Here is an 18,214-nt window from a genome sequence, read left to right as displayed (position 1 = left end):
GCCTACTCTGAAAGCTCCAGGAGACTGTTAGCAGTATATAAACCTTGGGTGAAGTTCTGCGCACATGTCCTTGGCAAGTGAAGAAAACTGTGGATGGGAGCCGCTTCTGTGTTTGCAGAAGGGAGCTGAGCTTGGATGAAGTACCCACTAGGCTGAGCATCCCTCTGGCGCAACTGGAAATCACTTTGCTGGTTGCACTCTGAAACCCCTTTGCTCAGAAATCTCTCAGGTGAAGGAGTGACAGAGAAGAGGCATAGGACTTGGGAGACACCCTGTAGCGGGGGGGGGGGAGGGGGGGGGAAGCGCTGGACAAGAAAGGGGCACGCATGGAGTGGAAAGAAATTTCCTGAGCAGTTGAAGAAGCTGATTTGGATTCTGAAAGAAGGAGAGCCATTTCATGGTGTTGGTGATACTTTGGTTTTTCCAAAGTTGAGCTTCTGTGGAAATGGCTTCTGGTATGTAAGATGAGCCCTCAGTGATTGTGACAAAGAAGCAAAACAATATGCCTCAAGGTCCCTGGCTCTTTGAAATGTATTTGGTCATCTGTTAGCAGAAACCTGACACAGCTTTGAAGGCTTGGCAGGAAGAGTGGCAGTCTGAAGGGCCTGCAGGGTTGTTCCTTCAGGCGTCCCTGAGAGTCAGAGCCTTCAGACTTCCCAAGAGGATATCTGAACAGCCCAAACATAGTGCTGGCAGGCAGGTGCAGGCAAGGCAGGCAAAGAAAAGGGGAGGCAGTAGAGAAGGCACAGGTATCAAGGAATGAGACTCACAAGTGTATGGCTGGCAGATATTGTTGTCCAATAAAAACACTGGATTCATTATGTGGTATGCAGTGAGCCAATCCACACACTAAGTCAAGGGATTGTTTATTTCAGAGTTGCACAAGTCTGGGTATGCAGTGGTTTCCCTCAAAAGCTGGCAAGTATAAGGCCTTTCCATGCCACTCTTTATACAATCCTTTGCAGTATATTTACATGTTTGTACAATCCCATAGCCTCTGATAGGTTACATAATTAGCATAGTGCTAACATGTCAAAGTCATTCTGCTTATCCTCAGAGACTGGTTGTGATAAGAGAAACTGCTGGAGTGCCCCATGCCCACCTGTTCTGCTGAGTGTCGTGACAAAAATAAGCTTCTTTCACATTAGGATCCTCTTCTTTTTCTATCTTACAAAAACAGACACTAAATTACCCGTGTGTCCTTGTGTTTTTGTTTTTTGTTTGTTTGTTCTTTTTTGTTTGGTTGGTTGGTTGGTTGGTTTTGTTTTGCTTATTGTTTTGTGTTTTTTTTTTTTTTGTATGTTTGTTTTGTTTTTGTTGTCGTTGTTGTTTTTGTTTGTTTGTTTGTTTGTTTTCGAGATCAGTAAAGGGCCATGCACAAACTTGACCCAAAAATGGGTATTCCTGTATGAGAACAGAAGGAGGCAAAACATGTCAGAAGGTTTACCCTGAGAGCGGCATTTAGTGGGATAGGGTCACAACCTGGGAGCTGGGCCACCTCTGGACAAAAGGGTCCCAAAGAGCCCCTAAGGAGTCACCCAGGCTGACATCACTTGCCTTTCCTGGACCCTTCCAGCACATGAGCTGAGTCTTCTGCCCACACTGAAATGTGTTGCACGGAAATGCTTGGGCCTCCCTACCTGCCACTCAAAAGTTGCCTTAATTGAGGAAAGGGCATAAAGCAGGAAATGAAAAACAGCAGCACAGGAAGGAAACACACAGCCCATATCATTAGCTGGGATGTTTTGCATTCAAGAGGAGCTTGTCAGAAAATAATCACAGCTTCAAGGGATGCCTCTGGACATGGAGCAGCTAAGGTCCACTATAAAAGCCAGCCCAGCCCTGTGCTCCCTCATCCACTTCTCTGGCCTTCTCCTCCTTAGGAACCAGGTGAGTGTGAAGCCCCTTCTTGTCCATCTCATTCTCCACAAGGGAGTCTCAGTTCTATGGACCTCTTAGCTGCAATCAGCTCTGTTCCATGTCAAATCTTGGGGCTGCTGGTAGTGGGAGAGGGAAGCGGGGAGAAGGTTTGCCATGGAGGAAGTCTGGGTGTGTACTACAATGGCTTCTTGGCTAGAACCTCAGCTGTAGCGAGATAGGCCCTGGTAGCTCTTTTTAGGCCCTGTCAGGATTAGGCCAAGAGGCCTCACACATCCCTGCACAGTCTCGAGCTTCCAGCATGGCCTGTGTCTTGGTTTGGTAGGGTGTGGTGACAGGCTGCTCGTCATGCATCCCCATGTTCTGCTTCCTCCCTGCCTTCTCTCCCAGGTGAACCTCCTGCCCCAAGACATGTCCTGCTACAACCAGTGCCAGCCCTGCCTGCCGTGCCAGCCCTGTGGCCCAACCCCGCTGGCCAGCAGCTGCAACGAGCCCTGCGTCAGGCAGTGCCAGAACTCCACCGTCGTCATTGAGCCCTCTCCCGTGGTGGTGACCCTGCCCGGCCCCATCCTCAGCTCCTTCCCTCAGAACACCGTTGTGGGATCCTCCACCTCCGCTGCCGTTGGCAGCATCCTCAGCTGTGACGGAGTCCCCATCAACTCCGGGTGCTGTGACCTCTCTTGTATTGCCAGCCGCTACTGTTGCCGCCCCTGCTAAAGATGCCAGACCCTTTCCCGGACCAGGACCCCAGGAACTCACAACATGCTGCTGGACAGAAGAACAAACTTTTTGCTGTTGTTTTAAGAGAAGCTGACCATCTTTGCCTTGTCCTGTAAAGACAGACTGGACGGGGCCAGCCTGGGTTCTCTGACAACACAGCCAATGCCTACCTTTCCTGTTTTCCGGTTACTCACTCTTTTTCTTTTTTTTTCCTTGTTACCCTCTGCTTTCTCTGAGGCCCCCATAAACCAGCCTGGATTGACCTGCATGCCTCTCTCCATTTGTGGGCAAGAAAGATGGATACCTTGTGGCAACTGTGCTGTAGGAAAAGCTGAAAAACTTTTGTATGTTCATTCTGCTCTCTGCTCTCAGGGCCTCCTCACCTGATTTCCCTTCTCAGTCACCTCATTTCCCTCCTGAGACTCAATAAATGTTTGCAGCATCCCAAAGTGTGTCCTGGTCTGGTCTTTCCATCTGCATAGAGATGGCCAAGAGAGAAAGCCATTGCTTTGGTGGGAATTAGCTGTGGGCACAGCCTCGCTCCTCTGTGCATCGGAGGGCGGGGCACACTGCAACAAGTCATCTTTCAGTCACTGTCTCTTGAAGCTGAGGTAGACATCCCTAGTTCCTCCACACCCAATGGCCACCAGTCCTTCAGTTGTGACATTTCTACCTAGGCATGTTCCCTTGACCTTGGAGGTGCCATCTCTTGGGGAAGACTGTTCATCTTGCTTTGGGTGGAGCTGTGCTGGGGATGAAGGCTTGGACAAAGATGTTCTGAAAGGATGGTTGAAACTGGGAATGAGTGATTGTCTTGAGGATGGCCCTCTGTCTCTACTCCACTTTTCCCTCTCTTCCACCACCTGATCATGAACAGAATTCCTGGGCATGAATAGCAGATTCAACTTGCCTGTGCAGCCCTATCACCCTTCAGCACAGAATCTGCATGGCCCAGCTGTTGCCAAGATGCATAGTGCTGAGGGGATTCACATGTTCACAGAATCACAGAATCACAGAATTTCTAGGTTGCAAGAGACCTCAAGGTCATCGAGTCTATCCTCTGACCTAACACTAGCAGTCCCCACTAAACCATATCCCTAAGCTCTACATCTAAACGTCTTTTAAAGACCTCCAGGGATGGTGACTCCACCACTTCCCTGGGCAGCCTGTTCCAATGTCTAACAACCCTTTAGGTAAAGAAGTTCTTCCTAAGATCCAACCCAAAACTCCCCTGCTGCAACTTAAGCCCATTCCCCCTTGTCCTGTCACCAGGCATGTGGGAGAACAGACCAACCTCCACCTCTCTACAGCCTCCTTTAAGGTATCTGTAGAGAGCAATAAGGTCGCCCCTGAGCCTCCTTTTCTCCAGGCTGAACAAGCCCAGCTCCCTCAGCCGCTCCTCATAGGACTTGTTCTCCAGATGCCTCACCAGCTTCGTCACCCTTCTCTGGACCCGCTCAAGCACCTTGATGTCCTTCTTGTAGCGAGGAGCCCAAAATTGAACACAGTACTCAAGGTGCGGCCTCAGTAGAGCTGAGTACAGGGGAACGATCACCTCCCTAGCCCTGCTGGTCACACTGTTTCTAATGCAAGCCAGGATGCTGTTTGGCCTTCTGGGCCACCTGAGCACACTGCTGGCTCATATTCAGCCGACTATCAACCAATACTCCCAGGTCCTTCTTTGCCTGGCAGATCTCCAACCACTCATCTCCCAGCCTGTAGCTCTGCTTGGGGTTATTGCGCCCCAGGTGCAGGACCCGGCACTTGGCCTTGTTAAACTTCATGCAGTTGACCTCAGCCCATCTGTACAGACTATCCAGATCCTCCTGCAGAGCCTTCCTACCCTCGAGCAGATCGACACACACACCTAACTTGGTGTCATCTGCAGACTTACTGAGGGTGCACTCAATGCCCTCGTCCAGATCATTGATGAAGATATTAAAGAGGACTGGCCCCAGCACCGAGCCCTGGGGAACGCCACTAGTGACTGGCCTCCAACTGGACTTGGCTCCATTCACCATGACTCTTTGGGCCCGGCTTTCCAGCCAGTTTCTAACCCAATGAAGCGTGCACCAGTCCAAGCCAAGAGCAGCCAGTTTCTTGAGGAGAATGCTGTGGGCGACGGTGTCAAAAGCCTTGCTGAAGTCAAGGTAGACCACATCCACAGCCTTTCCCTCATCCACCCAGCGCGTCACTTTGTCATAGAAGGAGATCAGGTTCGTCAAGCAGGACCTGCCTTTCATAAACCCATGCTGACTGGGCCTGATCGCCTGCTGGCCCTGCAAGTGCTGCGTGATGACTCTCAAGAGAATCTGCTCCATGAGCTTCCCTGGCAATGAGGTCAAACTGACAGTAGTTCGTGGTGCTACTAGCTATACAAGCCCACACACTGGAGCTCCCACTCCCAACTCCTTTCTGCATGAATGCAGGCCCAGGACAGGGACTGGTGCCCAAACACTAATAGCTGCTCAGTCTTGCATTCTCTTTCCCAAACATGGAACAGCTTTCATCAGGCTAAGAAACTCCAAAGCCCCATAGGTCCCACAACCCCACTCTGCTCCAAAAAAGGCATTCTGTTGGTGCAGATATCCCCAGCCCCACTGAGACACTGCATTGAGAATGGGACCTGACTGGGCACTCAGCAGGATCTGTGTACAGGCCCTGAATGGCACAAAGCATGCAGCAACCCAACCACAGGGCAAACGCTGGGGGTTCTTCTCCCAGGCACCAAGCTCCTCTGTCATTCCCAGAGCCATGAGGATGAAGTGGTTCTTGTGCTCCATGCAGCACCTCTGCTCCCCACACCCAGGCCAGGGCCTTCCCACATCTGCACACCTTGGGGCCATTTAGCTTTGCTTTCACACGGACTCCACACACTGCTTGCATCACACTACCAGGACAAAGGATGGTGTTATTGCTCCATGGGGTGAGCAGGAGAACCTATCCCCAGACCAGGTTCTCTGGGAGGCAGTGCTGGCTCAAATGGCAGTGCAATGAGCATCAGAACCAAGCCCACCAAAACCCAGGGCTTCCACAGCTCCCAGCTCTGTCCTGGCCCCTGGCCCAGGGTCTCTGCACAAGCTCAGGCCTAGTACAGCCCTGACCAAGCTCTGCTGTATGTGTGTCTGTGCCTGGCCTAATTTTTTCAACCTGGCCTCACCAGGTGTACTGGGTCTGGCTGGGATGAAGTTAACTTTCCCAGCACCTGCCCATATAGTGCTGTGCTTCAGAATTTTAGCTAGAACAGTTTTGTTATCATACCAGTGTTTTGTCTACTGATGAGCAAAATTGACATAACATCAAGATTTCCTTCAAACCCCACCCCCAAGAGTCAGCAGAGTGGGGGTGGGCAAGAGCTGGGGAGGGGACATTACCAGGACAGCTAACTTAAACCGTCCAAAGGGATATTCCGTACCATATGATGTCACACAACAATAAAAGGTAGGAAAGGCAATGCAGAGGAGGATCTCTTGTTATGAAGATGTCTGTCCTATAAAACAACAGCTATGCATGTAGAGGGCCTGCTTCCCAGGATGTGGACCAACATTGCTCATTGATGAGAAGTAGAGAGTAATTTCTTTTCTCTCTCTCTGTGCTTCTGTGCAGCCTTTCCTTTTTTTTTTTTTCCTTCTTTTATTTTTTTTTTCCCTCTTCATTTTCCCTTTAATTAAATTATCCTTATCTCAAGCTGTGAGTTGTTATTTTAATTTTAATTTCCAGCATGCTTTCTTCTCCCCCTCTTCTTAAAAGGAGAGGGAGTGAGAGAGTGATTGTGATAAAGTTCAGCTGCCCAGCAAGGTAAAACCACCACACCAGGCTCCTAGGTGTTGTAGGGCTGGATGGAGCTCACTGGATGGAGCCTTCAGCCAGGTCTTTCTGGGGTCTGGCCTTGGCCTGCGTTCCAGCCCCAGCTCTCACCTGGGGACCGAGACCTTCTACACATAACACATCTGTTGCCCAGCTTAAAGCAATAATCAATAGGTGCTCCTGAGCCAGAATTACCTCCTGGCTTACACTGAAGTCTGAGATGGAGGAGCACACTCACAATTTGGAGATTCACCTTTGTCTTGGAAACAACATAATCCTTCTAGAAAACAAGTCAAATTGTTGATGCCATCTTTCTTATTCCCAGCCTGCAGCACAAGTTAAGGACAGGAAAAAAAGGCCAACATTTAAAAAAGCACGTAGCATCTCATTGTGTCTAAAAACCATAGAATAACAGAACTGTTGGATAGCCTGAGTTAGATCAGACAAACAGGGATCATTGAGTCCCTCTCCTCTGGCTTTACGCAGGAGTACCTGGAAATGAAACCTCAGGTCTGAGAGTGTTGTTCAAACGCTTCTTGAACCCCAGCAGGCTTCATGCTGTGACCACTTCCCTGGAGAATCTATTCCAGTTCCCAAGCCATGCCAGTCTCACTTGCAGCGCACTGTCAAGCAAAGTGCAAATATTGACAGAAAGGTCCTCAGAGAATGGGAACTGTGGTGAGATTGGAGGCACAAGCACAGAATGCCTTTTGGTGAGTGAAAGACAAGGGAAGAGAGAGAACGGCAAAGAGGATGTAGATGTAGGAGTCTGCCATGAAAAGCAGCATGTTTCAGATGATGAGGGCAGAAAGGATAAAGTCAGGGGTCTCGCTCAGCATCATAGCCCCACAGGCCAGGCTCAGAAGAGGCCCACCACCACAGCAGAAACAGACAATGGTGTTCCTGGTACACCCTCCACACCCATGCTCCTAAGGAGAGGAGGAAGCAGTTTCTGTCTTATGACTGTGGTGAGGTGTAATGCAAAGCCTTGTGTGTGGTAATCAAAGTGCAATATTGAGAAGACTGGAAATTCAGTGATACCTAGAAGAAGTGGAAAAATGACTGTACCAAGCAGCTAGAAACACAAATGACCTTTCCTGATGACATGGAAAGTTTCCAGTGTTTTGGGAGCATTACTGGTGGTATACCAGAACTCCAAGAAGGTGAGCGGGCTGAGGAAGAAATCCATTGGAATCCTCAGGGGTGGTCACTCACCACAGTGACAAGGGGAAGACCATTCCCATCAGAATTAGGAGAGAGGTGGAGAAGATAATTACCAATGGGATGATGTGACAGCCAGGATGGTCTGTTGAGCTCAGAATGAATCCAGTCCCAAAAGTCCTGTTCTCCTTTGCCATGGCTGAAAGATTTCAGAAGGAGATCATGTCAGAGTGAGGTTTAATGCTGCAATAAGGGCAACAGTAAACATCAAACAAAAAGCCTTTTCCTTGCCTAAGTGGCTCTTCTCATGTCTTCTCTTGAACACTGCCACTCTCCTTCTCCCTCCATCTCCTCTCTCTTCCTTGCACTCTACTTCCATATAGACAGCTATATAAACATTTGTCCATCCTTCTCCAGGCATCCATTCACCCACTTTATTTCACAACCCTCCTGGAAGTCCAGATTCTTTTTTTTTTCCTTGTTCCTGCCTTCTTCTCTTGTTTCAGTTTCAAATAACCAGGTAGGTCTGACAAATTTGCAGTATTTGATAGAAAATTAGTTACTAAGGTTTCAAAAAGATTTTTAAGTTCTTTTTGCTATCCATGTTGCTAGTGAAAGATTTCATTGTGTCCCACAGCACTGTATCATGTACAATAATTTTATGCCCAAAACGAAGTTCCCAAATCATAGAAATTCCAGCAAGACAACAGAAACACTCCCATACATGATCATCAGCAAGAACACAATGTTTGTTTCAAACAAGATGGAGAGAAATAAAGCTTAAGAATGTTGCAAGAGAAACAAACAATGAAAACAAAAACAAAAAAAAAAGACGTAAATATTCTTTTTCTCTACTTTTCCTTGTTCAGCTTTTTCTGAACAAGGTGGCTAAATGCTTGGAAGATGACCAGACACTAATTTTAAATGTTTTTCTTGTCTTCTCGAAGTATTGCTATTTTTCATTGTAGGAAATTTTCTTTCCATTGTTAATTTTGGCTTTCTGATTCTCAAACTGGAATTTAAAGGCTGCTTGGTCAGCCCAAGCCATGTTCTTAATGCTCTCTCTCAGTATTCCATCATGTTACTATGCCTGGATTTCTAAAAAGGGGCAACACAGTATCTTGTTCAGAACTGCTTCGTCATGTCCAGAAAGAATCAACTACAGAAGAAGTTCAAAAAGTGAATCTTGCAGAGAAATGAGGGAAAAAAAATGAGAAGCTGATTGCTGCAAAAGAGAAAGGAAGAGATAGCTGCTGGTGAAGCAACAAGGCTGGCCCCAGAAATTTAACAGTTGAGTACAGTCCCCCCATATCCAGGACATCCAGTGCTTGTCAGTGGAGTGGGGACTAAAAAAAGGATGGCAGGTGGGGGTTTCTATGTCATGCTCCCCAGCACTACCAGCAATCTGCCTGGGGCAGATTGAGGGCTCAGTTGTCATCCAGCCCTCTCCTGTGGTGGTGACCCTGCCCAGCTCCATCCTCAGCTCCTTCCCGCAGAACATTGCTGTGGGATCCTTCACCTCTGCTGCTGTTGGCAGCATCCTCAGCTGTGACGGAGTCCCCATCACCTCTGGGTGCTATGACCTCTCATGTATTACCAGCCACTATTATTTCAGAAGGTGCAACCCCTGTTAAACTATTGGTGTCAGAACATACGACGACCCCTGGAAACACAGAAGTTGATTACAGACTGAGGATAGATTGATGTTGGAGAGGCTGAGCATCCAGTGTCCCCCTTCCAAAGGAAAGAAGCAGGGTCTCTCTGAAAACATGACCAAAGCCTAATTTGCATGTCTTCTGCTCTCTCCACTCTCTTCCTTTCTAATGTTCTTCTACACCATAAAACCCTCTCCCATACCCAGCCTAGGGGATCTGCTGTCCCCTCTCCTTTTGTGGGGTAGGCAGATGGATGCCCTGTGGCATCTCTGCCATGGTTGATAGGCACAGAGTTCATAGGATCATAGAATCATAGAATGGCTTGTGTTGGAAGGGACCTTAAACATCATCTAGTTCCAACCTTCCTGCCATAGGCCACCCACTAGATTAGGTTGCCCAGGGCCTCATCTAACCTGGTCTTAAACACCTCCAGTGATGGAGCATCCACAACTTCTCTTGGTAACCTGTTCCAGTACCTCATTACCCTTACAGTGAAGAATTTCCTCCTAATGTCTAGTCTAAATCTGTCCTCTTTTAGTTTAAGACCGTTCACGTATAATTATCTACCAAAATAAAGAGTCTTTCTCCATCTTTTTTATAAGCCCCCTTCAAGTACTGAAAGGCCGCAATAAGGTCACCTAAGACCCTTCTCTTCTGTAGCCCCAGGTTTCTCAGCCTTTCTTCAAAGGAGAAGTGCTCCAGGCCTCTGATCATCTTCATGATCCTCCTCTGTACCCATTCTAACAGATTAACATCCTTCTTGTTCTGGGGACCCCAGACTTGGATACAGTACTCCAAGTGGGGCCTAACAAGGGCAAAAGGAAAAGAAAGGGCAGAAGGGCAGAAGGGAAAAATCCCCTCCTTTGACTTACTGGCCACTCCTCTTTTGATGCAGACCAGGATGCAGTTGGCCTTGTGGGCTGCAAGTGCACACTGACACCTCATGTTAAGCTTTGCATCCACCAGATCCCCCCTTCTCTGCAGGGCTGTTCTTACTAAGTTCTTCTCCTGTCTGTACTCCTGTCTGGGATTGCCCTGGCCCAGGTACAACACCTTGCACTTAGACTTGTTGAACCTCGTACGGTTTACATGGGCCTACTTCTCAAGCTTGTCCAGGTCCCTTTGGATGGCATCCTTTCCTTCTATTGTATAAACCACAGCACTCAGCTTGGTGACATCTGCAAATTTGCTGAGGGTGCACTAAATTACACTTCTGTCTCCTCCTCTAGAAGTGACCTTGTTTGTTTCGTCAGAGTCATTAAATTTTTCTGCATCCCACCTACACCCTCCACATGATGCTTCTTATGGTGGTCTTATGTTGCCAGGGAAGAAAGATATTGCCTTAGTTGGCAGGGTATGTGGTGAGCACAGGAGGGGGCCTTTCATCATTCCCAGAGGAATGTGACAGAAGGACACATAGCAACAGGTCCCTTTCAGACAGTGTCCCTTGGAGTGGTGGAAAAAGTCAGAGGAATATGTGTAATGCACAAGAAAACCATGGATCATCTCCTGTGTTCCTCCCCACTTGGGATCCCCTGTTTCTTGGGGCCTGGGGGAATCTAGGTCTTGCTGAAGTTGTGTGCCTGCACTGTAATGTGCTCTAGAAATGCCCACTCGGGGACAGTCCACCCTGACAGAACTTTGGGAAAAAGACAGAGGACAAAGAAGCTTTTTGAATGGTAGTGCCAGGCTCAGGTGAGTCTCTGACCAGTTGCTTCCAGCTTTTAGTGCACAACAGAGCCCATAGATCAGAATGGACCACGAGCTTTTTGCACATCAAATGGCAAAATCTGCCTTGTCCAGGGGTATATGGGGAGAACAGTTACAGGACAGAAGCATTTTCATCTTCTCTTTCCTCTCACACCAGTCCCTTTGGGAAAGAGGATCTGGCTGATCTATCATTCATTCTCCCAATACTTCAAGAGCATCTCTGCAATGCTTAGACTGTGGTTGCCTCAGAAAGGCAGTGAGGACAGGATACCTGAGGTGGATACTGAGATCAAACCTCCTGTATGTGTGAGAAACTCAGAAATAACACGTTCCCACCAAGAGACTCAAGAAAACAGACCTGCAGGAAGTGACTTGGGCAAGAGGAACAAAGAAGGGAATGGGGAGGAGAAAATTCTTGTTCTAAGCATGCCTGAGGTATCCCTGCTTGGGGTTTTCCCTCCTCCAGTAGTGATATGTGTTGCTTCTGCAGAAAACAACTTCACAGCTGGGAATAAATGTCTGCACTTCTGCACACTCTTGATGAACTAGGGTTTATGAGGTTTTACATCATATCCTATGGTCCCAGTTCTCTGGTGATGATTCTGTTTCTTCTGGGAACAGATAGCTCCTTCTGTTTCTACCATCTCTCCCCTTTCCTTCTTCTACTACCCAGTAACAATGCCTCCTCTTCAGGTCCCCAGAAATGGGTGAAGAATCTTGCAGTGAAGCAACCCCAGGTGTGTGGCTGTGTCCTGCTGGGGTGGAATGACATGCAACCCCAGGGAAGAACTAACTAGGTTCCAACAAGAACTTGAAAGTCAAAAACAGCTTTCATCAAATCTCTGCATAATAATGCTAATTATAATAACAAAAGCAGAAATAACAAAATAATAATATTATGTGTTCTTCAGTTTCCTGAGAGCTGAAGAACATCAGCTCATTAGCTGAAGAACATGGGAGCATTAAGGCCATCAGGACATTTCATATAATCATAGAACCTTCATCCCATGGAATGCATCATGTGCAACCTCAGCATAAAAAGGGAATCCCAGGAGACATGGCTAGTCCAAAGGCACACACAGATTCACCCAGAAAAGGCAGTTCTCCTGTAGGAGTCCTCCAGGAGGTCATCACCCCAAAGCTGTCCTCCCACGTACCCAGGCTGGACAGGAAAGTGCCTTAAAGCTTTCTCATCCTAGGTTGTACAGCAGAGGAAAAGCAAATTCCAAAAAATTAAGACTTCTGCCTTTTCAATGTAAGGAGTGAAAGGAGGGTTGTCCTACAACTGGTGACAGACCTCTCTGACACATCCTCCTGTGCAAACATCATGGGAGTCTATCCTGCCTCGACGTCTGTGCCTCCTCTCTCACCAAACTCAAGGCTTTGCCTAGTCGGTGTCTCCTGGCTCCTGCAGGGTATCTAGAGCAAACTCCTCTCAGCATACCTCAGGGCTGCAGGTCTCACAAACACGATGGTGGACACTCCCAAACCCTGAAGACCCTATGTGACCCTGTCAGGCCTCCCAGGCAGGCACTGTGCACTTTCTCCCTTTATCCTACAAGGTAGCTCCTGACCCAATACATGAAGTTTAGTACCACACTGTCACATCCCATCTCTATTCTTACTCTTCCATAACTAATCTTACTAGTTCCTTAGAAGTCTAGTTTAGGTTGGACAAGACCTCTGAAGATCATCCATTCAGATTCTCTGCTCGGAAGATGTCTCATTAGATGAGGTTGAACAGGACTGTACCCAGTCAAGGCTTGAAATTTTTCAAGGCTGGAGACAACCTGTGGACAACCTACTTGATAATTTTCAGGGAAAAAAAAAAAAAAAAAAAAAAAAAAAAAAAAAAAAGTTTATAATATCTAAATAGAACTTGCCCAGTTCTAAATGGTGTCTGCATGTCTGTCATCTCTCATCCTATCACTGTGCACTCTTGAGAAGAGCCTAGTTACATCTCTTCCAGATCCTCCAAGCATGTCGTGGTAGACACACACAAGGTAGCTACAATTTGACCTTTGTTATTCCTAAGGCCCCATTCCTTCAGCCTCTCTTAATCTGTCCACAAAACCTTCCAACTGTCTTGGTGGCTTTTAATGGACCTCCTCCCACAGATCAGTAGCTTTCCTAGAGCAAGGAGCCCCAGACTGAACACACATCCCAGTGCAGTCTCATGAGTGCCAAACAGAGGAGAAATATCACTTCTCTGGGTCTGCTGGCTACACTTCTGCTGACACAGCACAGAGTGCATTTGGTCACCTCTGCCGCAAGGAGACACTGCTGATTCATCTTCAGCCACTGGTCACCAGACATCTGCTGTCTAACCTCTGCCTACATCACTGTCAGACCTACATCAAGAATCAAGAAGGTGCCTGTCCCCAGAGGAACTGCTGTCTCTTTAGTCATGTCTTCAGAGGATAATCCTGTGATGAGCAGTCTCACAATTCCTTTGAAAACCCGTGTTAAGGAAACTTCAGCTATTGGCAACTGGCCAGCATTTTTCACTGCTGATCTGGCAGTGCTGATTCATGGCATGAGACTGTGGCAGAAGTCATGCTTATGGGCACATGAAGAACTCTTCTCTGAATTGCCCCCAGCCAGAATGTGTTTCCAGCTCTCCAGACCCAACAGCAGAACACCTGTAGAACAGAAACTGCAAACACGTTACCTGAGCAGGTTGGTTTTTTTGTCTTCTGCCCACACTTCTCCATGATTGCTCAGCCATTGAACAGTCTCCCTCCAAAGTCTACAGTAGTACTAAGGCATTGCTTTCTTTTTTACAGGACATTATAAAGTAACAGGGAATGATTAACACAACTAACAGTCCTTATCACTGGGACTTTTAATAGAAGGAGAGTTTGAGACATATAAAATACCATTTTGCTGTGTATTAGTAGTGCCCATACATTCCAGTCTATTTACTGTTGAAGTGACTTTTCTTATAAAACCCTGAATCCTGATGTCTTTGGGCACTTCCCAAGCATGAGGAGAGAACCAAATTCAACCTCCTGCTGAGATGCAAAAGATCAGTTTCTCACCTTGTCTACCTTCTCATCATCCACAGGTACAGGCCCTCTTTTTTTTTTTTTTTTTTTTTATTCCAGTGTTTCATTCTCTTTGTCTACTTCTGTTTCTTGCTGTCTAGTTTGTTCTTCTGACATTTCTACCTGACAATCACCACAATCCTTGGTGTAAAAGGTTGTCCTTTGTGTATCACATCAGAAGGCCTCACTGTAAATGCCTTCACATTTACTCCCACACAGAACAAAAAATTCAGGGGCCATGGCTTGTTTTCTCAGCTTCCACCACAGCTGCTCTCCAGAGTGAGCTTTTTGGTTCCCAATGCAGGCATTGTAACCCAAGAGTTGTATGTACAGAAAACTAGAAAACAGTCCCCAAGGCAGCCAGCGACAGAGATGGAGGAGAGATGTTAAAAGCAGTGGGAGAGCTCAAGGGGCTGGACAGGGAATCTCCTCTGTTCTTTGGCTTATGGGTCATAAATCCTCTGCTGAGGATTTATTTGATCTTCATATGCAGGTCTAGGAAGAGATTTTCCCTCCTTGGGCTACACTGGGCAGGATGGAAAACACAAAAGCAGACATATCTCCTATGAAGAGCCCTCTTCTCAAGCACTAGCCATCAGTGGTTTCCCTGAATTAGGTCTTCTTTTGAACACGTCAGTTTTGCTGGACCATTTGGCTTATTTCCCAAGGCTTCAGGTCTGGTTTCAGCTGTAAAAGTCACCCAGCATGTTCTTGATGATAACTCTCCCTACTGCACAGACTGGAGAGGCAGAGACCCAGACTCACCAGATCTACATCCAAACAATGGCAGAGAACTAACCACTCCCCAGGGCACCCCTCGTGCCTTTCTGTGCAGTGCTGCAGGCAGTAGTGTAGGTTCAGCATACAGAGACAGACAGTATTAGCCTGGGGCTTGGTATGCCATACAGGAAGAAGCAACAGGGAGTTCTCTGCAGACTATGCAGAGAAGAACTTCCATGAATCCACCTAGGGTACTGATCATGTATCAGAAGATGTAGAAATCAGAGTTGCTGGTGGAGAAATTATATTACATCTTAATGCAGTCTCACACCATGATGGGTGTTTCTGTTAAGAACTGGAACTTCTGTGCATGACCTGGGAAGCCAGAAACTCATTTTTACACTGCTTGACTCTGTATCTGTCCAACTATCACTTTATCAGCTCCTCCCTCTCCCCACTGTCTGTCTCACTTTTTATAATCTAGAAAATGTTGATCCATTAATCTGGATCTTTATACTGCAGCCTTATACTGCAGGCTCATGTCAAAACCCATACAACAGTCTGCCAGTACATACTGCTTTCGGAAGTATCTCACCAGGCATTAACTCCATCAGTTGTCTCTATAGCTGCTACTGGCATGTAGTAACAGTCAGTTTCTCATTTGACAGGGGAGTGGCAAGTTTTCCTGTTTCTTCTTCTGTTTACACTTCTCACCAAATATTTTCTCCTTAATTCATGCCACATGATCTGCTCATACCTGGTCCTCCTGCAGCTTTTAACTTAATTTTGCTTTAACCTAATCTTCTTTGTGTGGCTTTAAGGGCTTTGTCCCTTCCTACATAGGTAGACCTCATTTTATTCAATAATTCTGGGAATGAAGGTCTGCATGGAGTATGGTCTCTTCCACAGAAGTTGTCTCTTTCTCTAAACATTTATGTAAAAAATAATATATGTAAAGCTATTTGCAAACATAAAAGAAATGTACAGAGTGTTATTCCTCTTTTTATGGCCATAAGTGACCAAATGAGGATTTCAGAGCTGGGCCTCTTCCCCTTAAGAGCATAGCAAACAGCCCTACCAGAGAGCCCTAGACTGACATCTCTGGACCCCTCTAGTGTTTAATCCATGTATTCTGTGCACACTGATGCATTCTTACCCCGGAAATCCCGGGACTTCTCATCACAGCACTCAAAAGAAGCGTCCATGAAGGAATGGGCATGACATAAACCAGGAAATGCAAAAGCAGCAAAGAGGAGCACAGCTGCACATCCCATGTCATTAGCTGAGATGTTTTCCGTTCATTATGAGCATGTTAGAAAAATGTCACTTATGCAAAAATTGTCTTTGGGCCTGAGGCAGTGCAGGGTCAGTATAAAAGCCAGCCCAACTTCTCTCTCTCTCAACCACTTCTCTCACCTTCTTCTCCTTGGGAACCAGGTAAGTTGGAATCCCCTTTTTTTCTCCACCTCTCTTCTAGCCTTCAAGGACATCTTAGCTAATACTTATTCCTTGGTCTTATGTTAGTGCTCTGAGATTCTGTTCATGGGAGAGGGCAGAAGACACATGGTCTCTCATGGGAAAAGGTTGAATCTTTGACTACAGGCTAGGCAGGAACATCCCTGGGTCTGTTTGAAGGACTGTGGTGGACTCAAAGAAGCCCTCATACCGCCCACACAGACTCCAGCTCCACACTCCAGCAGGTGTGGGTTGTAGGCTGTGTCCCTGTGCTTTGCTTCCTCCCTGCCTCTTCCCCAGGTGTACCTTCAGCCCCAGAACATGTCCTGCTCTGATAAGTGCCAGCCATGCCAGCCATGCTCACCATGTGGACCCTGTGGCCCGAGCCCTCTGGCCAGCAGCTGCAATGAGCCCTGCGTCAGGCAGTGCCAGGCTTCCACTGTTGCCATCGAGCCCCCTACTGTGGTGGTGATTCTTCCTGGCCCCATCCTCAGCTCCTTCCCGCAGAACACTGTTGTGGGATCCTCCACCTCTGCTGCCATTGGCAACATCCTCAGCTGTGATGGAGTCCCCATCAACTCTGGGTGCTGTGATCTCTCTTGTATTACCAGCTGCTACTGTGGAAGAAGGTGCCCCCCTTGCTAAAGCCATGGGTGACAGCCCAAAAGAGGACACCTCATAACCAGGAACCCACAAGCTGACGCCAGACTGATGATGGAGATCTTTCTTGGTCATTGCTTTCAAGAGGGACTGAGCACCCCCTGCTCATCCTGCAAAGGGTGGTAGCCCATTGGAAGGGACTAGCCTGGTCTCTCTGAAAACATGGTCAATGCCTCTCTTTCCCTTTCTCTACTCTCTCCTTTCCCTCCTTTTTCTTTGTTATTTTCTTCTCCCCTGGGCCATGAAACCCCCCAAAGCCAGCATAGGGGGCAACTGGTGGCCATTCTCCTTCAGCAGGAACTGTGGGAATTGCCCCTTGGCCATGGAGAACTGATTCTCTCTGCTGCCCATGGTGATCCTTTCTCTGGGGCTCCTCTTGGAGCCATCTTGTTTTCTTCTTTAGACACATTAAAGCCTTCTGCATCTCGTCTTGTGACTCTGTGTGGTCTTTGCTTCTGTAGGCACCCTCCAAAAGCTGTCCAGGGAGAAAGGATTTATTTTGGGAGGGATAAAACAGGGACACAAGAGTATCCTTTCATCATTCCTAGAGGAAAAGGGTGGTGGGACTCACTGCACTCAATCCCTTTCAGGTACTGTCCCTTAGAACTGAGGAGGACACCTCAGGCTACTTCATAGTCCACCACCAGCTTTTCCTTGCAGCATCTCTGTCCAGAAATATTCCCCTGGCTTCAGAGCATATCTTGCAGAAGGAGAGTACAGCTTCTGCTACCCTCGGGTGAGGAGTCCAGTGTTACAGGAGGCCCTGGGCAGTCAGCAGATCCATAAGCTCCTGGGACACATAGTCTGGGTACTTAGGCAGGGGGTGAAGGGCCTGAAGTCATCTAGCAGCCTGGGGAAGACAGAAACAGAGCAGAGATCACATCCAAAGATCTGCAGGGACCCTTGTCCTTCTATCCTGACAGGATCACCCAGCCCTTTTTATGGCCATGTGTGAACAGGCTGGGACAAATAGATCAGCAGAAAATCACTGCGAAGAATCCCCCAGCATGTCTGAGGATGTTTTCCTCATGATCCAATTGGTATACCTTTTATATAGCCCTCTTGCTGGGACTTCCAGAGTCTGAGTTCATCTTCTCTTTCTGTTCTAATCAAGTAGTTGGAGAAGCCAAGAGCTACCCTGAGCCTCTCCCCTCCCCTCCCCTTCTTTTCCCTCTCCTCTCCTCTCCTCTCCTCTCCTCTCCTCTCCTCTCCTCTCCTCTCCTCTCCTCTCCTCTCCTCTCCTCTCCTCTCCTCTCCTCTCCTCTCCTCTCCTCTCCTCTCCTCTCCTCTCCTCTCCTCTCCTCTCCTCTCCTCTCCTCTCCTCTCCTCTCCTCTCCTCTCCTCTCCTCTCCTCTCCTCTCCTCTCCTCTCCTCTCCTCTCCTCTCCTCTCCTCTCCTCTC

General features: G+C 47.7%; 1 protein-coding gene across 1 annotated transcript; it reads left to right on the top strand.

Moving 5' to 3' along the window:
- Positions 1-1,552: 1,552 nt before the first annotated feature.
- Positions 1,553-2,595, top strand: LOC311423031 (feather keratin Cos1-1/Cos1-3/Cos2-1-like; the record flags this gene model as incomplete). Its single annotated transcript, XM_084496629.1, has 2 exons — positions 1,553-1,890; positions 2,269-2,595. Exons 1-2 carry the CDS (start codon positions 1,792-1,794, stop codon positions 2,593-2,595), a joined length of 426 nt encoding a protein of 141 aa, XP_084352755.1. The 5' UTR covers positions 1,553-1,791.
- Between the last annotated feature and the right edge of the window lie 15,619 nt (positions 2,596-18,214).

This window comes from Aythya ferina (assembly GCF_964211825.1).
Source record: "Aythya ferina genome assembly, chromosome: 23".
Classification (NCBI taxonomy): domain Eukaryota; kingdom Metazoa; phylum Chordata; class Aves; order Anseriformes; family Anatidae; genus Aythya; species Aythya ferina.
This window is presented reverse-complemented; position numbering and strand designations above follow the sequence as displayed.